Source organism: Chlorocebus sabaeus, chromosome X, assembly GCF_047675955.1.
Source record: "Chlorocebus sabaeus isolate Y175 chromosome X, mChlSab1.0.hap1, whole genome shotgun sequence".
In the NCBI taxonomy this organism is placed as follows: domain Eukaryota; kingdom Metazoa; phylum Chordata; class Mammalia; order Primates; family Cercopithecidae; genus Chlorocebus; species Chlorocebus sabaeus.
The window spans coordinates 77345568-77368248 of NC_132933.1; the positions used below are offsets into that span (position 1 = coordinate 77345568).

The 22681-nt window shown below is 37.7% G+C and overlaps 1 protein-coding gene across 3 annotated transcripts in view; it reads left to right on the plus strand.

Moving 5' to 3' along the window:
- The window catches only part of ZDHHC15 (zDHHC palmitoyltransferase 15), a 204858-nt gene that overhangs the window by 71153 nt on the left and 111024 nt on the right, over window positions 1–22681 (plus strand). For all 3 annotated transcript variants that reach the window (XM_037989509.2, XM_007992113.3, XM_073013559.1), the window contains 3 exons: window positions 5597–5717; window positions 20734–20803; window positions 22270–22302. In XM_037989509.2, the coding sequence (XP_037845437.1) occupies window positions 5597–5717; window positions 20734–20803; window positions 22270–22302 (224 nt within the window). The remainder of the gene's footprint in view (window positions 1–5596; window positions 5718–20733; window positions 20804–22269; window positions 22303–22681) is intronic.

Consider the following 22681-nt stretch of genomic DNA (forward strand, 5'->3'; position numbering starts at 1 on the left):
ACAAACCTGTATATTTTAATTGAAGGTGCTGAACTCACTCACTACTTTCATTCCTCTCCGCGAGTGCCACGGACTGCTGCTTCTAATCAGCCATCTAGGTCCCTCCCATACTACCTACTGACCTTTGAATGGGAAAAATAGTTGTGTGAATTTGTTCAGTTCATTGGAGAATCTTTAGCACCCTAGGCTAAGGATTAATTGCCTATAATGCACCACATTCATTGTAATTGCCAAAAATGCCCCTACATATTTCCACATACCCCACGCAGGGTACTTAATTCTCACTCTACCTGAGAATGACAGTACCATAAAAATGCACCACTAGGTGTGGTTCTGAAAACAGAGTGTTTGATTTTATATGTTTCCAATTTTTTAAGTTAGATATATTTAAGTTATCTCAAATATTTTATTATTTGTTCTGCTATTTTATAGAAGTATAACATACAGACTCTACTCCCAGAATTAAGTTTTAAAGAGAATAATTTGATGAATGTGTCCCCATATATTATACCTATGTAATCACTATCCAGATTAAAATTTTAAACATTTCTAGTACCTCATAAATCTTCATGCCTCTTTTCAAATCAGCCTCCTCTGGGAGGTAACTACTACTCTAACTTCTATCACCGTAGATTGGTTTTGCCTGTTTTTGAAGTCCATAAAAAAGGAATCATAGTTGGTGCTATTCTATGTATACCTTTCACTCAACACAGTGTTTTTCAAATTTATCCATGTTGATGCAGTTTTTAGTAGATTCCTTTGATTGCTGTTAGTTATTCCCTTTTATCACACTTGATTTAACCATTCAGCCATTGAAGTATGCTTGTTTCCATTTTTGTGTGTTATGAATAAAGCTCCAGTGATCATTCTTCTATATGTCTTTTGGCCTATAAATATAGTTGTTCCTCAGTATCCACAGGGGATTGGTTTCAGGACCTCCCATAGATACAAAAATTGCAGATGCTCAGATTCCTTATATAAAATGGCATAGTATTTGCATATAACCCATTCACAGCCTCTTACATACTTTAAATCATCTCTAGATTACTTATACCTGAATGGTATTACCTAGGTTTTCTTCAAGTGTTTTTATAGTTTTCAGTCTAACATTTAAGTCTCTAATCCATCTTGAATTAATTTTTGTATAAGGTGTAAGGAAGGGATCCAGTTTCAGCTTTCTACATATGGCTAGCCAGTTTTCCCAACACCGTTTATTAAATAGGAAATACTTTTCCCATTTCTTGTTTTTGTCAGGTTTGTCAAAGATCAGATGGTTATAGATGTGTGGTGTTATTTCGGAGGCCCCTGTTCTGTTCCATTGGTCTATATCTCTGTTTTGGTACCAGTACCATGCTGTTTTGGTTACTGTAGCCTTATAGTATAATTTGAAGTCAGGTAGCGTGATGCCTCCAGCTTTGTTCTTCTGGCTTAGGATTGTCTTGGCAATGTGGGCTCTTTCTTGGTTCCATATGAACTTTAAAGTAGTTTTTTCCAATTCTGTGAAAGTCATTGGTAGCTTGTTGGGGGTGGCATTGAATCTATAAATTACTTGGGCAATATGGCCGTTTTCATGATATTGATTCTTCCTATCCCTGAACATGGAATGTTCTTCCATTGGTTTGTGTCCTATTTTATTTTGTTGAGCAGTGATTTGCAGTTCTCCTTGAAGAGGTCCTTCATGTCCCATGTAAGTTATATTCCTAGGTATTTTTTGATTTTTATTTTTGTATTATTATACTTTAAGTTCTATGGTACATCTGCACAACGTGTAGGTTTGTTATATTTATATATACGTGTACCTTGTTGGTGTGCTGCATCCATTAACTCATCCCAAATTAAAACCACAAAGAGATACCATCTCACACCAGTTAGAATGACAATCATAAAAAGTCAGGAAACAACAGGTACTGGAGAGGATGTGGAGAAATAGGAATACTTTTACACTGTTGGTGGGACTGTAAACTAGTTCAACCATTGTGGAAGACAGTGTGGCGATTCCTCAAGGATCTAGAACTAGAAATACCATTTGACCCAGCCATCCCATTACTGGGCATATACCTAAAGGATTATAAATCATGCTACTGTAAAGACATATGCACATGTATGTTTATTGCAGCACCATTCACAATAGCAAAGACTTGGAACCAACCCAAATGTCCATCAATGGTAGACTGGATTAAGATTCCTAGGTATTTTATTCTCTTTGTAGCGATTGTGAATGGGAGTTCACTCATGATTTGGCTCTCTGTCTGTTATTGGTGTATAAGAATGCTTGTGATTTGCACATTGATTTTGTATCCTAAGACTTTGTTGAAGTTGCTTATCAACTTAAATGGAGATTTTTGGGCTGAGACGATGGGGTTTTCTAAATATACAATCATGTCATCTGAAAACAGGGACAATTTGACTTCCTCTTTTCCTAATTGAATACCATTTATTTCTTTCTCTTGCCTGATTGCCTTAGCCTGAACTTCCAATACGATGTTGAATAGGATTGGTGAGAGAGGGCATCCCTGTCTTGTGCCAGTTTTCAAAGGGATTGCTTCTAGTTTTTGCCCATTGACTGTGATACTGGCTGTGGGTTTGTCATAAATAGCTCTTATTATTTTGAGATATGTTCCATCAATACCTAGTTTATTGAGTGTTTTTAGCATGAAGGACTGTTGAATTTTGTTGAAGGCCTTTTGTGCATCTATTGAGATAATCATGTGGTTTTTGTCTTTGGTTCTGTTTATATGATGGATTATGTTTATTCATTTGCATTTGCCAGCCCTACATCCCAGGAATGTAGCCAACTTGATCTTGGTGGATAAGCTTTTTGATGTGCTGCTGGATTTGGTTTGCCAGTATTTTATTGAGGATTTTCACATCGATGTTCATCAGGGATATTGGTCTAAAATTCTCTTTTTTTGTTGTGTCACTGCCAGCCTTTGGTATCACGATGATGCTGGCCTCATAGAATGAGTTAGGGAGGATTCCCTCTTTTTCTATTGATTGGAATAGTTTCAGAAGGAATGGTATCAGCTCCCCTTTGTACCTCTGGTAGAATTTGGCTGTGAATCTGTCTGGTCCTGGACTGTTTTTGGTTGGTAGGCTATTAATTATTGCCTCAATTTCAGAGCCTGTTATTGGTCTATTCAGAGATTCAGCTTCTTCTTGGTTTGGTCTTGGGAGGATGTATATGTCCAGGAATTTATCCATTTCTTCTAGATTTTCTAGTTTATTTTTGTAGAGGTGTTTATAGTATATTCTGATGGTAGTTTGTATTTCTGTGGGATCGGTGGTGATATCCCCTTTATCATTTTTTATTGTGTCTCTTTTCTTCTTTATTAGTCTTGCTAGCATTCTAGCAGTCTATCACTTTTGTTAATCTTTTCAAAAAAACCGGATCCTGGATTCATTGATTTTTTGGAAGGGTTTTTTGTGTCTCTGTCTCCTTCAGTTCTGCTCTTATCTTAGTTATTTCTTGACTTCTGCTAGCTTTTGAATTTGTTTGCTCTTGTTTCTCTAGTTCTTTCAATTGTGATGTCAGGGTGTCGATTTTAGATCTTTCCTTCTTTCTCTTGTGGGCATTTTAGTGCTCTAAATTTCCCTGTACACACTGCTTTATATGTGTCCCAGAGATTCTGGTACGTTGTGTCTTTGTTCTCATTGGCTTCAAATAACATCTTTATTTCTGCCTTCATTTCGTTATTTACCCAGTAGTCATTCAAGAGTAGGTTGTTTAGTTTCCATGCAGTTGTGCGGTTTTGAGTGAGTTTCTTAATCCTTAGTTCTAATATGATTGCACTGTGGTCGGAGAGACAGTTTGTTATGATTTCTGTTCTTTTACGTTTGAGGAGTGCTTTACTTCCAACTATGTGGTCAATTTTGGAATAAGTGCAATGTGCTGCTGAGAAGAGTATATATTCTGTTGATTTGGGGTGGAGAGTTCTGTAGATGTCTATTAGGTCTGCTAGGTGCAGAGCTCAGTTCAAGTCCTGGATATCCTTGTTAACCTTCTGTCTCATTGATCTGTCTAATGTTGACAGTGGGGTATTAAAGTCTCCCATTATTATTGTGTGGAGTCTTAGTCTCTTTTTAGGTCTCTCAGGACTTGCTTTATGAATCTGGGTGTTCCTGTATTGGGTGTATATATATATTTAGGATAGTTGGCTCTTTTTGTTGAATTGATCCCTTTACCATTTTGTAATGGGCTTCATTGTCTCTTTTGATCTTTGTTGGTTAAAAAAAAAACAGATAAAGTCTGCTTTATCAGAGACTAGGATTGCAACCCCTCCTTTTTTGTTGTTTTTGTTTTTGTTTTTTTGTTTTTTTGTTTTTTTGTTTTTTTGCTTTCCATGTGCTTGGTAGATCTTCCTCCATCCCTTTATTTTGAGCCTATATGTGTCTTTGCACGTGAGATGGGTCTCCTGAATACAGCACACTGATGGGTCTTGACTTTTTATCCAGTTTGCCAGTCTTTGTCTTTTAATTGGGACATTTAGCCCTTTTATATTTAAGGTTAATATTGTTATGTGTGAATTTGATCCTGTCATTATGATGTTACTTGGTTATTTTGCCTATTAGTTGATGGAGTTTATAATTTGGCATGTTTTTGCAGTGGCTGGTACCAGTTGTTCCTTTCCATGTTTAGTGCTTCCTTCAGGAGCTCTTGTAAGGCAGGCCTAGTGGTGACAAAATCTCCAGCAGCAACGTCAAATATTTTTAAACAATTCAAGAATTAGACTTCTAAAGGAGATTTTTATTTACCTATTATTATCCGGCACTTCTGCACCAATATTATGAAGTAGATATTATTTCTTCTATTTTACAGACAAACAAACAGATTGAGAATGTCTGATTTTGCAAAGTGATTTTCGATTAAGTGATAGACATGAGACTTAAACCCAGAAATTCTGACCCCATATCCTTTTTTTCGACTCAGTCTACCCTTTGGCACAGATAGAATAAATGCTTTCAGGTTCATATTACTTTTGAAGATCATTGGTATATATTTTGCAAGATTAGCAAAATATGGCACTATTGCAGCAACAAGCTCCATACCAGACTAAAAAAGTATTCAATAGTGAGAATATCTAAATTTCCACCTATTTACGTGATTAGAATATGCAGACAATGTTACAAGCAATCTCATCCAGCTTCTCCAAGGGTGTTATCAGTGTCATCTATGAAAACTCTTGCAACTTGATAAGCATGGTTAATTATCAACAGGGCCCTGGCAAAAATATGTTACACATCTGTATGCAACATCATATTATGAATCAATGGAAAGGAACAAGTATTGAAATCAGATGAATTGAGTTTGAAGTCCAACATTGCCACTTGTTAGTTGATTGAGTGCAACTTTAGGCAAGTTACTTAATCTCTCTGTATTATTTTCTTTATAAAACAATACACATATCTCATGCTTTTGATGATTGAGATAAAAGCCAGATTATTGAAATAATTATACAGAGAACATTTTAAGACAAAGTGGTACCTGAGCTTCAAGGGTAGGTAACAAATAATTTCATTAAAGTAGTTATTGTTGTTGGTTTTAATCTTTTCTATTAACCTTAGATAATAAAGTCTTACCTTTCACTCCTGCTTCCAGTTCCACTTGTCCTACACAGACAAGGAGCGCTATGAAAATGAAGAGAGACCTGAGGTCCAGAAGCAGATGCTTGTTGATATGGCCAAAAAGCTACCGGTTTACACAAGAACTGGAAGTGGAGGTCAGTTCATTCAAAGGCAGCTAGAGAGGCAGCTCAGCAAGTATCTCAGAAAGGCTAAGTCATATATGTTCTCAAACTAGCCCCTTTTTTATCCTCCCATCTTCTGAAAACCACTATGGAGATTTTTCTCTACATTTTATTTTTTAAAAATTTTAAACACATATCAAAGCTGGAATAATTGTATAGCAAACACCTGTATACCCCAAACTGGATTCTACTGCTAACATTTTTCTGTGTTGCTTTGTCACGTATCTGTCCACATATGCATATTTCTATCTTTCGTCAAGCCATCTTATTTTTCTGATGCATTTCAAAGTAAATAGCTGACATCAGTAAGATATCTACCTAAATATTTTATTCTGTTTTGGTAAAATGTACATACAAACACATGTATAATCTCAAGTGTACAATTCCATGTGTTTTGAAAACTGTACACATCGGTGTAACTAAACCCCCAATAAAACTGCCATCACCTCAGAAAGTTCTGTCATGCCTTATTTCCAGTCAATCCCACCCCACCCTACTCCCCACGGACAACCACTATTCTGATAGCTTTTCACTATAAATTAGTTTTGTCTGCTCTCAAATTTTATTTAATTGGAATCACAGAGTATATACTCTTGCATCTGGCTTCTTGTTATTCAACATAATGTTTGTAAGATTCATCCATCTTTTTTGTGTATTTTTTTATTGCTGAGTAGCATTACATTGTATGAATGTATCAAAGTTTATCCATTCACTAGTTGATGCATATTTGGGTTGTTTCTAGTGTTTAGTTATTATGAGTCAATCTGCTATGAATTTTACTGTATAAGGATCTGTGCAAAGACATATCTTCTTTTTTCTTTAGTAAATATCCATAACAGAATTTTACTCTTAGGTTTCATCTGCATGACTAAAACAGTACTTGCTGAACTAATTCTCCACCTTTTAAATTTTGAAAACCTACTGAGTTATGGGGAATATGTTAAAAAGTTTGAAAACCATAGTTCTTCTGATATGTTATCCTAATGTTTCTAATAAGGATAATTTTATTTCACATTTCAAGGCTTTAGAAAGTTTACTCTCAGACACATATTCATTTGTTCATCATTTATTCAGCAAATATTTATTCAGATATATGGCAATTGGGGAAATTTTACTATGTTCTTGGTATTATATGATATTAAGGACTTGCTGTTAATTTTGTTAGAGCAATAATATAGTGGTTATGATTTTTAAAAATCTTCATGCATATGGAAATATTTATGGTTTGAAGTGACACAGTGTTTGGGATTTGTTTAAAATGATCAAGTAAAAAGCCAGTTGAAGAGATAGGTGAAACAAAAATGACACAGTGTTGATAATTGTTGAATCTGGGTAATGGTACTTACCATGGTACCTTTGCTACTGACTATTCACTGGAACCTTGAGGTATTTGCAGCTCCCGGGATAGGCAATAATAGGAAAGGCTTCTCTGAGGAAATACCATTTGAAGACTTAAATGATAAGGATTTAGCCATGTGTATTAGTCAGCGTTCTCCAGATAAATAGAGCCAATAGAATTATGTGTGTGTGTGTGTGTGTGTGTGTGTGTGTGTGTGTGTGTGTGTGGTGTGTGTGTATACATATATACAGAGAGAGAGAGAGAGAGATTATGAGGAATCAGCAAATGATTATGGAACCTGAGAAGTCCCATGGTTTGCCATCTGCAAGCTAGAGAATCAGGGAAGCTGGTAATGTAATTATAGTCTGAATTAAATGGTTTGAGAACCAGTAGTGCTGATGGTGTAAGCCCCAATCTCATGGCAGAAAACTGATGTCCCAGCTCATGCAGTCAGGCAAGAAGAGTAAATTCTCTCATCCTCTACATTTTTGTTCTGTTCAGGTCCTCAAAGGATTGGATGAGGCCCACCTGCATTGGAGAAGACAGTCTGCTTTGCACAGTCTAGATTTGAATGCTAATCTCACCCAGAAACACCTTCACAGAGACACCTAGAAATCATATTTAACCAAATATCTAGGTACCCCATGACCCAGTAAAGTTGACACACAAAATTAACTATCACAAGTCCAGCCCTTGTCAACTTGGCACCCATACACATCTCCTTAAACCATACTCTCCACTTAAAGAAAATAACAAGGTTACAGTTTTACCTAACATGATACGAGTATCATGCATTCAACTGAAAACACACTAACCCCTTCCACAGAAGAACAGGTATTCTTAAGTGAGTTTACTTTTCTCCTTGCTATTTTGTTAAAAACGATTTAAATACTATGATATAAAATTAACAATACTTAAATACTATGATGTAAAGTCTATACACCTTATATTACATGATAAGGGAATAAGAGAAGGAAGGAAACAAAGATATTTGAGATACACACATACAATTGTATTCATAACAAAATAAGAAGGAAACACCCATAACATTAACAGACCTTGTTTCCGTAACTGGTCACATGGTCATAGCTGGTATTTATAGCTACTTTCTCCCACCATCCATTCTGTACTCCCTTTGCCTTTAGCAAACACCTCAGCTGGTACTGGTTTTTTAACTGATGTGGTGACCCAAATCTTCAGTTCTGAAGAGTCTGGGTCATTAATAGTCCTGCCTGAATTGGATTGTTGTGGTTTTCCATTGACCTAATCACTAGGCATGGTAACACTAAGAGACGCCCTAAGGCACTTCCTGTATTCTTAACATACTCTTTATTTCCTCCATTGCAGAGTAGTAATAGTCCAATTTACACTTAATAGTCTAAAAGTCTATTATACCAGTTTACACTCCCATTTCCACCCCTTGATTTCCACCCAGGACTCAAGGGGTGGAAATGGAAGTGGCAGCACTCACCATTACCCTTAGTTACCCACTAACAAAATTGCACTATGAAATCTAATATACACTTCGTAATCTGGATCAGTTATCCCAGCCAACATTGCACCTGCCTCTTGTCCTACTGATTCAGAGATATGAGGATTCCAAAGTGACTGGATGGCAGTCTTAACTTCCAGTTCAGTGGAATCATTGTTGTGTCTCCTAGTGGAAGCATTCCTCTCTCTGGGACTAACACCTCTAGGCTAGCAAAGCACAAGGTTGCAGGAACAGGAAGAAAACATTTTGTTAGTGGGTCACTTAGGGTAATAGTGAGTGGTACCACTCCCATTTCCACCCCTTCATTTCTGGACCTGTGAATCCTAACAGAGAATCAGCATCATCTATTGGACACTGATTCAGAGCATATACAGCTTTGGGGAAAACCTTGCCCCAGTCCTGAAAGGTATTGACACCTAACTGGCACTGTAACTGACACTTCAAAAGACCATGTCACCACTCTGTCACGCCAGCTGCTTCAGGATGATGGGGAACATGGTAACACCAGTAAATTCCACAAGCATGGGCCTATTGCAGCACTTCTCTTGCTGTGAAACGAGTTCCTTGATCAGGCATAATGCTGTGTGGAATATCATGATGGTGGATAAGGCATTTTGTAAGTCCATGGATGGTACTTTTGGTGGAAGCGTAGCATGCAGGGAAGACAAATCTATATCCAAAGTGTCTATTCCAGTAAGGACAAAACGCTGCCTCTTCCATCATAGAAGCACTCCAATGTAATCAACCTGATACCAGGTTGATGGCTCATCACCCCACAGAAGGTGCTATATCAGGTGCTGAGTGTTGGTCTCTGCTGTTAGCAGATTGGGTAGTCAGGAATGGCAGTAGGCAGGTCAGCCTTGGTGAGTGAGAGTCCATATTGCTGAGCCATGTAACCTCCATCCCTGCCACCATGGCCACTTTGTTCATGAGCCCATTGGGCAGTAACTGGAGTGGGTGGGAAAAGAGGCTGACTGGTAATCAAAAACAGGTCATTCTGTCTGTTTGATTATTAAAATCCTTCTCTGCTATAGTGCTATTTTCTGAATGTTTGTGTGCCCTTGTCCCCAAGGGGATATTAGGAGGTGAAATCTTTGGGGAGGTGGTTAAGCGGTAGAACCCTCATGAATGGGATTAGTGTCCTTACAATAAGGCACCAGAGAGCTGCTTTGCCCCTTTCACCGTGAGAGGGCACAGCAAGAAAGCACTGTCTATAAAAGAGGCCCGCACCAGCACTAAAGCTCTTGGTACCTTGATCTTGGAACTCCAAGCCTCGAGAACCATGAGAATAAATTTGTTGTTTAGAAGCTACCCAGTCCATGGTATTTTGTTAGAGCAGCCCCAAATGGAGTTAAGACATGTGATCAAACATGAGTGAGCATTCACACAAGACACAAATATCTTCACACTTTTTTTTCCATTCAGAGAGGTCTTTCCACACACTTCTTTTCCAAATTTCCTTGTCACGGGGGCTCTCTTTACAAATGTATTTCTCACAGTGTTAGTGAAAGGTACATTTTCTATTCCTTCCCAGTGTGAGTGAGCAGAACTATTCTAACCTTCCATTCTCCTTAAGCCTTTAAATCCTCCCCTCAACATTAAACCAAGGCAGGTCCAGCATTTCCAATTTACTCACTGTGGGCCACCTTTTCATCATGTTTTAGCAAACCAACCAACCAAATTGTTAGAATGTTTTCCAACTCCCTGAGCTGCAACATTAAAATCAGAATCTCTGCTTAGTAGGCCCCTATCAATAAATTTGACCAGATTCAACTTTATGTTTTTTCCAACATTAGTATTTGTTTCCACATGTGTTCCCTAGATTTCTAGCTGTATAAATTGGAAAATTTGGGCAGTTCTTTTGGAGTGTAGTACATGTCTTTGTGGGTCACACTTTGTACCTTACCTTTAGGGATCTGTTAGGGCTTGATTCCTATTATAGGTCTTAGAAGCAAAGACGGTGGGTCCAGAGGAGAATCAACATTGTCCTGTATAGTGGCCTGAGTTTCCTCAAGCAATGCAGTGTTGATCCCTTTAGACAGGATTGGAGAGGCCAATACCACGGGCAGTTGTAAGCTGCTTCCACTGGTTGCAGGGAGGCCCCCTCTCCTGGCAAAGAAGATGCATTGGAATTTAGGCACTCAGTATCCCTGGCTTCATAAGGGTCTTCCCACACATCCCCATCCTAACTTACAGGATCCAATTCTTTCCAAATCAGTGCCCTCATTTTAACAGTAGATACCCTGCAAGACTGGGAGTTCAACTATCATTGTAATTCAGCTATTTACAGATGAAATTTTGTGGTTTTCAGCAATCTCAGTCCTGTGGCTACATGCAAGAAGCATCTCCTTTAGGAGATACATAGAAGCTTTCAGGTCATTTATCCAGCACTTTGGCTGGGAATTCCTGAACTGATCTTTTTCTTTTCGCACTTTTTTCAATCATGTTAGAAGCTACAAGCCAACCTCATTTTATTCATTAGTTTTTCAAAAATGTTAAAAATTATCATATATAGTCACCCAGCTACTTGCTTCTCATAAATAGTTGATTAAGAGCATCTATTGAAGATACTTTGCATATTTCCATTGCCAGATCATGCCACAGATTACCAGTGCTCTCTTTATTACTTGATACAGTGTCACTCTTTATTACTTGATATAGTGTCATTAGCATCATCAAAACTAATAAGATTGAAGAGCCAATTCCAGAAACTTCAGAACCAATTCAGAAAACTCATTCCTAAAATTCTGTTTCTTTGGAATCACTATCAGTAGGGTTCTCTATAGAAAAATAACAATAATTTATATTTATGTATATAAATTATTATTATTTACATTGAGGAATTAGCTCACATAATTATGGAGGCTGAGAAGTCCCACTGTCTGCCATCAGCAAGCTGGAGACCCAGGAAAGGTGGTGGTGTAGTTCTACTTTGAGCCCAAAGTGTAAGCACTAGGAGAAACAATGGTATAAGTTCTACTCCAAGTCCAAAGGCCTCCTGAGAACCTGAGAGCCAAAAGTGTAAGTTTCAGTTTGAGTCCGAAGTTCTGAGAACCAGGAAACCTGATCACATAAGTCCCAGTCTAAGGACAGACTGATGTCTTATCTCATGCAGTCAGGCAGAGAGAACAAATTCTCCCTTCCTCTGAATTTTTATCCTATTCAGGTCCTCAAAGGATTGGATGAAGCCTACCCACATTGGGGAAGACAATCTGCTTTACTCAGTCTACTGATTCAAATGCTAATCTCACCCAGAAACACTCTCACAAAGACACTTAGAAATAATGTTTAACCAAATATCTGGGCACCCTATGACTCAGTCAAGTTGACACATAAAATTAACCATCAGAATTAAAACCAGACAAAAAAAATCACAGATAGGAGACAGGACCAACTTGCAGCTCTCACTTGGATGGACAAAACAACATGTGGAGACTCACACCATGAACTTTTGCTCTAAGAACTACCACAGGAACATACCAGGAAAGCAGAAAGAATTCACAGATTCTTTGAAAGAAGCATCTTGCCACTGCAAACTCCATGAGACAGCCAAAACCTGTGAGTGCCCAAAGTGTGAGAGGGGGAAAGTCCACCTCTGAACATGCATCCTCACTGGGGAATCTGAAAATTCTGATCATGGGAAAAGGATTTAACCTTAGAGCTGAAACAAATTTAGAGAGCCAAGAGAAATATAAAAGTAGAGGAAGCAGTGGGAAGAACCCTGTAGGCACTCAGTCTTCAGGGAAGCCCAGGCTAGCCTTTTCCTTGTCACTAGGGCTCTCTTTATTTCAAGGGTACCTTGGGGAAGGGCCACAGGGAGAAGGAAACTGCTGAACTTTGTTATAATTTCAACTGAGCATGAATTTTCTTGGACATAATCCAGGGAGGTGAACGGGAAGTACAGATATGAGCACAGAAGTTGTGGCAGGCAAGGAGGGGCAAGGCCTGAAAGCCCTGCTTGCTTTCTCCCTGGGGACGCTTGTAGCAAGGCAAGATGTCAGCCCTGCAAACCGGCTTCCTGGATATAGACTAGGTGCTGTTGGTGGGGCTCAGTGAGAGTGAGACTGGCCTTGCTGGCTGCATGGGAGTTGGGGGAGGTCTGTCACTGCTGGCTTTTCTCCACTTCCCTGGTGACCTATATGATGTAGCAGAGGCAGCCGTAATCCTCCTGGGAACATAACTCCATTAGCCTGAGAACCACAGCCCCATTTCCACAGCAACCACAGCAAGCCCCACACAAGGAGAGTCTGAGCTCAGACATGCCTAACCTGCCCTGATGGCCTTTCTCTACATGCCATGGTAGCTGAAGATAAAATCTCCTGGGAGCTCTATGTCCCTGCCCATTACCTGAGAAACCAGAATACTTATCCAGGTGACCCTAGGGAAAGATTGAATCCCCACTATACTACCACAGCTGATGCTCCCTTGAAAGCCCCACCTCCTGGCTGGAGGCCAACCAACTCAAGCTGTTACAACAACACATAAAAGAACAACCCTGCTCCAAGAAAGGAGAAAACAACAGTTAATTCCACTGCCTGGGACATCCTGGCTAACCAGAGGTCCTGAGTTTGTCCACGTAATAGCTTCACTGTTAGCACAAATGGCATTTGAGAAAACCAGGGCCATAAAAAAACTACAATCAAGGATCCTCACAGAATCCACTTCAACTCCCCTCCTGCCTCCACTGGAGCAGGTGCTGGTATCCATGAGTGAGAGAACTGAAGACGGATCATATCACCGGACTCTTTGCAGACACTCTCCAGTACCAGCACAGAGTCTGGTAGCTCTGCTGGGTGGCTAGACCCAGAAGAGCAAATAACAATCACTGCAGTCTGGTGCTCAGGAAACCCCATCCTTAGAAAAATGGGGAGAACACCACATCAAGGGATCACCCAGTGGAAGAAAAGAATCTGAACAGCAGCCCTTGAGCCACAGAATGTTCCTCTGACATAGTCTACCCAAATGAGAAGGAACGAGAAAAACAATTCTGATAATATGATAAAGCAGGGTTCTTTAACATCCCCCAAAGACCACACTAGGTCACAAGCAATGGATCTAAACCAAGAAGAACCCTGTGAATTGCCCAGAAAAGAATTTAGAAGGTCAATTATTAAGCTGTTCAAGGAGGGACCAGAGAAAGATGAAAAATAACTTAAAGACATTTGTAAAATATTACAGAATATGGATGAAAATATCTCCAGAGAAATAGACAGCATAAATAAAAAACATCCACAGTTTCTGGAAATAAAACACACTTAGAGAAATACAAAAGAAACTGGAAAGTTACAACAATATAATTGAAGAAGTAGAAGAAAGAACATCAGAGCTCAAAGAAAAGGCTTTTGAATTAACCCAATCTGACAAAGACAAAGAAAAAAGATTCAAAAACAATGAACAAAGCATCCAAGAAGTTGTGTGATTATGTTAAATAATTATGTTATTCTGAAACCTAAGAGTAATTCGTGTTCCTGAGGAAGAAGAGAGATCTAAGTGTTTGGAAAACTTATTTGGGGGAAAAACCGAGGAAAATGTCCCTGGTCTTGCTAGAGATATAGACATCCAAATACAAGAAGCTCAAAGAACACCCAGGAAATTCATAGCAAAAAGATCATCATATAGGCACACAGTCATTAGGTTGTCTAAAGTCAAGACAAAGGAGAGAATCTTAAGAGCTGTGAGGCAAAAGCATCAGGTAACCTATGAAGGAAAAACTATCAGACTAACATCAGATTTGTCAGCAGAAACCCTGCAAGCTAGAAGGGATTGGGTCCTGTCTTTTGCCTCTTTGAAGAAAATAATTACCAGCCAAGAATTTTGTATCCAGCAAAAGAAAGCTTCATAAATGAGGGAAAGATAAAGTCTTTTTTAGACAAACAAATGCTGAGAGAATTTGCCACCACCAAGGCAGAGCTACAAGAAATGTTAAAAGGAGTTCAATATCATGAAACAAAGCCTTAAACTACAGCAAAATAGAACTTTCTTAAAGCATAAATCTCACAGGGCTTATAAAACAAAAACACAATGAAAAAAAGGCATTCATGCAACAGCTAGCATGAAGAATAGAATGATACCTCACATCTCAATATTAATGTTGAATGTAAATGGCCTAAATCCTCCACTTAAAATATACAGAATGGCAGAATGAATAAAAATCTACCAACCAAGTATCTGCTGTCTCAACTCACCTAACACATAAGGACTGACATAAACTTAAGGTAAAGGGGTGAAAAAAGATATCCAATGCAAATGGACACCAAAAATATTCAGGGTTAGCTATTCTTATAACAGAAACAAACAAACTTTAAAACAACAACAGTTTAAAAAGACAAAGAGGGAAATTATATAATGATAAAAGGACAGTTAAACAGGAAAATATCACAATCCTAAATATATATGCCATATATATATATATATATATATATGCCTAAATATATATGCCTAATACTGGAGCCCACAAATGTATAAAACAATTACTATTAGACTTGATAAATGAAATAGAGGGCAACACAATAATAGTGGGGGACATCACTGCTCCACTGACAACACTAGACAGGCCATCAAGACAGAAAGTCAACAAAGAAATAGCAAAGAATCAATAGACTTAAACTATACAATAGAACAAATAGACTTAACAGATATTTACAGAACATTCTACCCAACTTAACAGATATTTACAGAACATTCTACCCAACTACTGCAGAATATACATTCTATTCATAAGCACATGAAACATTATTCAAGATAGACCATATGATAGGCCACAAAACAAGTCTCAGAAAATTTAAGAAAATCAAAATTATATCAAGTACTTTCTCAGACCACAGTGGAATACAATTGGAAATCAACTTTAATAGGAACCTTCAAAACCATGCAAATACATAGAATTTAAATAATCTACTCATGAATTATTGTTGAGTCAACAGTGAAATCAAGATGGAAATTTTAAAAATTCTTTGAACTGAATGATAATAGTAACACACCTTATCAAAGCCTCTGGGATACAGCAAAAGTGGTGCTGAGAGGAAAGTTCATAGCATTAAGTGCCTACATCAAAAAGTCTGAAAGAGCACAAATGGACAATCTAAGCTTACACCTCAAGGAACTAGAGGAACAAGAACAGACCAAACCCAAACCCAGCAGAAGAAAAGAAATAACAAAAATCAGAGCAGAACTAAATGAAACTGAAACAAAAAATAAGAATACAAAAGATAAATGAAACGAAAAGCTTGTTCTTTGAAAGATACAGTTGATAGACAATTAGTGAGATAAACCAAGAAAAGAAGAGAAGATCCAAATAAGCTCAATTTGAAACAAAAAGGGAGATATTACAACCCATAACAGAAATACAAAAGATCATTCAAGGCTACTAAGGATACCTTCATGGGCACAAACTTGAAAACTTAGAGGAGATTGATAAATTCCTGGAAATATACAACTCTCCTAGATTAAACCAGAAATAAATGGGAACTCTGAAGAGACCAGTAACAAGCAGCAAGATTAAAATGGTAATTAAAAAATTGCCAACAAAAAACTCCAGGGCCAGATGGATTCACAGCTGAATTCTGTCAGACATTCAAAGAAGAAATGGTACCACTCCTACTGAAACTATTCCAAAAGGCAGAGAAAGAGGGAATCCTCCCTAAATTATTCTATGAAGCCAATATTACCCTAATACCAAAAACGAGGAAAGAACATAGCTAAAAAAGAAAACTACAGACCAATATCCCTGATGAATATAGATGCAAAAATCCTCAACAAAATATTAGCTAACCGAATTCAACAGCATATCAAAAACATAATCCATCATGATCAAGTGGGTTTCATACCATGGATTCAGGGTTGATTTAACATAGGCAAGTCAATAAATGTGATACACCACATAAACATAAGTAAAAACAAAAATCACATGATCATCTCAATAGACGCAGAAAAAGCATTTGACAAAATCCTGCATCGCTTTATGATTAAAATCCTCAGCGAAATCAGCATAGAAGGGAAATAAGGTAATAAAAGCCATCTATGACAAACCCACAGCCAAATTATACTGAATGGGGAAAAGTTGAAAGCATTGCTCCTAAGAATTGGAACAAGACGAAGATGCCCATTTTCACCACTTCTATTCAACATAGTACTGGAAGTCCTAGTCAGAGTGATCAGACAAGAGAAAGAAATAAAGGACATCCAAATGAATAAAGAGGAAGTCAAACTGTTGCTGTTTGCTGATAATGTGATCATATACTTAGAAAACCCTAAAGACTCTTCCAAAAAGCTCCTGGATCTGATCAATGAATTCAGTAAAGTTTCAGGTTAGAACATTAATGTATACAAATCAGTAGCAGTGCTATACACCAACAGCAACCAAGCTGAGAATTAAATCAAGAACTCCACTACTTTTACTATAGTGGAAAACAAACAAACAAACAAACAAACAAACAAAACTTAGAAATATACCTAACCAAGGACGTGAAAGACCTCTACAAGGAAAACTACAAAACACTGCTGAAAGAAATCATAGACAACAGAAATAAATGGAAACATATCCCATGCCCATGAATGGGTATAATCAATATTGTGAAAATGACCATGCTGCCAAAAGCAATAGACAAATTCAATGCAATTCCCATCAAAATACCATCATCATTCTTCACAGCACTGGAAAAAAACAATTCTAAAATTCATGTAAAACCATAAAAGCCCGCATTAGCCAAAGCAAGAGTAAGCAAAATGAACAAATCTGGAGGCATCACATTACCTGACTTCAAACTATACTACAAGGCTATAGTCACCAAAGCAGCATGGTACAGGTATAAAAATAGGCACACAGACCAATGGAACAGAATAGAGAACCCAGAAATAAGCCCAAATACTTACAGCTAACTGATTTTTGATAAACAAAAACATAAAGTGTGGAAAGACACCCTATTCAACAAATGGTGCTGGGATAATTGGCAAGCCACATGTAGAAGAATGAAACTGGATCCTCATTTATCACTGTATACAAAAATCAACTGAACTCAAGTTGGATCAAAGACTTAAATCTAAGACCTGAAACCATAAACATTCTAGAAGATAACATTGGAAAACTTTGCTAGATATTGGCCTATGCAAATAGTTCATGACCAAGAACCCAAAGGCAAATGCAACACAAACAAAGATAAATTGATGGGACTTAATTAAACTAAAAAGCTTCTGCACAGGAAAAGAAATAATCAGCAGAGTAAACAGACAACCCAAGGGCTGGGAAAAAATATCCACAAACTATGCATGTGACAAGGGACGAATATCCAGAATCTACAAGGAACTCAAATCAGCAAGAAAAAAACAATCCCATCAAAAAGTGGGCTAAGGACCTGAATAAACAATTCTCAAAAGAAGATATACAAATGGCCAACAAACATGTGAAAAAATTCTCAACATCACTAATTTTCAGGGAAATGCAAGTCAAAACCACCATGCAATACCACCTTATTCCTTCAAGAATGGCCATAATTTAAAAATCAAAGCATAATAAACATTGGCTTTGGTGTGGTGAAAAGGGAACACTTTTACACTCCTGGTGGGAATATAAACTACTACAACCACTATGGAAAACAGTATGGAGATTCCTTAAAGAACTAAAAGTAGATCTATCATTTGGTCCTGCAATCCCACTCTTGGATATTTACCCAGAGCAAAAGAAGTCATTATATGAAAAAGACACTTGCATAGGCATGTTCATTGCAACACAGTTTGCAATCACAAATTATACAAATATGGAACCAGCCCAAATGGCCACCAATCAGTGAGTGAAGAAAGAAAATGTTATATATATATATATATATAGCCATAAAAATATACTGTGTATATATATAAAATATATAATATACAGTATATTATATATTATATATTATAATTATATATTTTATATATATACACTACTCGGCCATAAAAAGGGAACAAAATAATGGCATTCTCAGCAACCTGGATGGAGTTGGAGACCATTATTCTACGTAAAGTAACTCAGGAGTGGAAAACATAATATATGTTTTCACTTATGAGTGAGAGTTAAGCTATGAGGATGCAGAAGCCTAAGAATGATATAATTGACTCTGGGGACTCAGGGGAAAAGGTAGCGGGTGGCAAAGGATAACAGACTACACATTGGGTACAGTGTATACTGCTCAGATGATGGGTGCACCAAAATCTCAGAAATCACCACTAAACAACTTATCCATGTAACCAAACACCACCTGTTCCCCAAAAACCTATTGAAGTTTTAAAAAATAAAATTGAATTAACCATCACACCAGCAGAGGGATGATTATCCCAGGCAAAAGGAACTGCAAGCACAAAAAGCCCTGAAGCAGGAGCAAGCTTGATTACAAGAGCAGATAGGCAGCCAGTTTCACTGGAACATAGTGTGGGGAGAGTTTTGCAAGATACATTTGAAGAGATAGGAAGAGGTTAGATGATACAGGACATGGTAAGGAGTTTGGATTTTATTCTGAAGGTGTTGGAAATCCATTGAGAGTTTTAAGTGGAGAGCGATAAGATCTGATTTACATTTTGTTTTCTTTTTTTTTTAGAAACAGTATCTTGCTCTATCACCCAGGCTGGAGTACAGTGATTCACTGTACTCCATGGATTACTGCAGCCTCGAACTCCTGGGCTCTAGTAATCCTACTGCCTCGGCCTCTCAAGTAGCTGAGGCCGCAAGTGCGTACCACCATGCCTGGCTAATTTATTTTATTTTATTTTTTGTAGAGACAGGATCTTACTATGTTGCCCAGGCTGTTCTGGAACTCCTGATCTCAAGCAATAGTTGTGCCTTAGTCTCTCAAAGTGCTGGGATTATAGACATGAGCCACTACACCAGATCTGATGTAGATTTTGACAGATCACCCAGCTACTCTGTATAGTAGGTCTTGTGAGGGGCGAGTATGAAAGCAGAGTGATAAATTACACAGCTACTGCAGTCAACTAGCTAAGAGACAATGTGGCTTAAATGAGGATGGGGCATTGACAGTATATTTTAAAATATGCAAAAAGACCCAGATATGCATGTTCTTCTCCCTCCCTCTTTGACTCAATTACGCCCACAACTTCAGTCACTCACATACTTTCATTAGTAGAAGTGAACATAAATCTCTGCTGAATTAACTGTCTATTGTGTTGAATCAGTAATATGTGTATAATGTACACTTTAGATGAAATTATTATATTAGTTCAAATTATTCATCATTTTAGTTTTTATACTTAATAATCACATTAAACACAGTCATATCCTGTCAATGAACATCTAGAAAATGAGAGGGAAAGTAAAATACCTTTCATCTAAAGGGAAGGGAAGGGAAGGGAGGGGAAGGGAGGGGAGGGGAGGGGAGGGGAAGGGAGGGGAACAGAAGGGAAGGGAAGGGAGGAAGGGAGGGGAGGGGAGGGGAAGGGAAGGGAAGGGAAGGGAGAAGGGAAGAAGGAAAGGAAGGAAGGAAGGGAGGGAGGGAGGGAGGGAGGGAGGAAGGGAGGGAGGGAAGGAATGATTTTTAATATCAGACTTACAGAGTTAAAAGAATCCTAAAATAAGAAGTCATCAAAACTGTACAGGTCACAGCCCTGCCAGCAACTTGCTGTGTGATCCTGGGCAAATCAGTTGATATGGCCCAGATCTTTACTTCCTTTATCTGTGAAATGATCAATTAAACTAATTGTTCTAGAATGTCTCTTCTGTTCCCCAAATTATTATTCTAGAAACCACTCTCTTTACCATGCTTTAGGAGTGTTATCCACCACATACAATCCAATCTCTGGAGACAGGAGATAAATTATGAATCCTTATTTTCAGATCAGAAAGTTGGGGGTAAATAGAAGCTAAATGATTTTTCAAGATCCCTCAAGCATTTGGTAGTATAGTTTGTTTTATAATGAAAGATCTTATGACAGATATCCAGATAAGAAACTTTTCCCCTTCCTTTCAGCTCCCAAAAGTGCTTTCAAAATTGGATCCAACAAGGAAAAGAATATATACCCCAATTCTCTTATGCAATCTGCCTTTTGCTTGGTAACTTGAGATGAGTTTGACTATCTATAATCAGTGCATAACAAGTCATTCAGATAAGCTAGTAAGATATAAGGTCTTGTATTGAACCCTAACAAGTGCTTACCACCTTTTTTTTTTTATATAGCTGTACGATTCTGTGACCGGTGTAATCTGATCAAGCCAGACCGCTGCCACCACTGCTCTGTCTGTGCTATGTAAGTGACGGCCATATTTCTCCTGAGCTGGGCTTGGCCACTGATGGTTGCCTAGACAACAAAATGACTGATCCTAACATGTAACCCTACCTAGATAAGAGCATTTCCTTTCAATCATAATGAGCATATGCCAAAACCCCTCACAGGGATGATTATGATTCAAGCTACTCTAAAGATAAGTAAGAGAAGTAAGACCACATTTTAAAAATAAACATTTTATTTGTGGACAATTTTAGACTTACAGATTTTTTGTGAAGATAGTTCTTATATGTCTCACACCCAGTTTCCCTTGTTGTTAACATCTTATATTTGTATGGTACATTTGTTACAATTAATGAACTAACACTGATACATTATTTTTAACTGAAGTCTACATTTAGATTTCCTCAGTTTTTCCATAATGTCCTTTATCTCTTTCAGGATCCCATCCAAGATACCACATTACATTTAATAGTAATGTCTCATCTCCTTAACTTCTCTTGGCTGTGACAGTTTCCCAGACTTGTTTTTGATAACCTTAACAGTTTTTAGGATTAATGGTCAAGTAGTTGTAGAGTGTCCCTTGATTCAGATTTATTTGATGCTTTCCTCATCATTGTTAGACTCGGGTAATATGATTTGGGGAGGAAGATCATAGAGTAAGGTGCCATTCTCATTACATCATATTAAGGGTACCTATAAACATGACTTATCACTGAAATGTTAATTTTGATCATCTGGCTGAGGTAGTTTGTCAGGTTTCACCACTGTAAAGTTGTTCTTCCTTTCTGTGCTTTACTCTTTGAAAGGAAGTCACTATGCACAGCCAACACTAAAGGAATGGGAAGCTATGCCCTCCATCCTTGAAGGTGGAGTATCTACACAAATTATTTCAAGTTATTTTGCTTGGGACATTTATCTCTTCTCTTCATTTATTTATCTATTCAATCACTTATTTATATCAGTATGAAAGCATAAATATTCATTTTATATTTTGCGTTATAACCCAGTACTACTTTTTTGTTGCCCAAATTGTTCCAGCTTCATAAACCCCATTTTTATGTTGATACATGTAATCTTCGTGCCTTTTCTCTTAAGTACTTATTCCACCCATATTTTTCTTACCCTTGATTCAGATAGAGGCTATAGCCATACATTTTCTTCTGTATTTTTATTAAACTAAGTATTAAATAAAATGATAGGAGATATAGTGAACCTGTATTAATAATCTGGAGCTTCCAATCCCTTTGAAAGGTTGGACTTACAAGCATGTAACTTGCTGCTGGCATGATCCCATAAAGTGTTGTTGTGATTACCTCATCCTAGGAATAACTGAGGGCCACAGTTTTGGAGTCACTATAGTGGAAATCTGAGAATGGGTGTATTGGAACCATGTAAAAATACTGGTGAAACCTTGAGTTTAATTATGAGGTGTTGCTTCATTTCTATAGCCTCACTTATCACACTGTATTTTGTCCCCTTCGTAGGTGTGTGTTAAAAATGGATCATCACTGCCCTTGGTATGTCTGTTTGGTTCATTTCTTTTCTCTAAAAGGGTCAAAGTTGCTCAATTATATGCACTTTTCTAAGCACAGTTGTCACATGCCTGTTTCTGCTGCCATAATTCACTGGGTTTTATATTTCTGTAGGGGACAGGGGATGGGTAACATTTAAAATGAAGAAAAAATATAACACCAAAGGTATGGTGGTGAATTCCTGGAGTTACAAAGCTAATGGTCTCCTATTCATTACTTTAGCAATTGAGCATAGTAATGAAATACAGCACAAACATTTCTCCTTTTAACACTACATAATTCAGTTCTGTTTCTAGCTGGCTTGATGTTTGAAATATTCTAGAATGTTAAATTCAGCAATTTCCCAAGTTTTGTATATCAGACC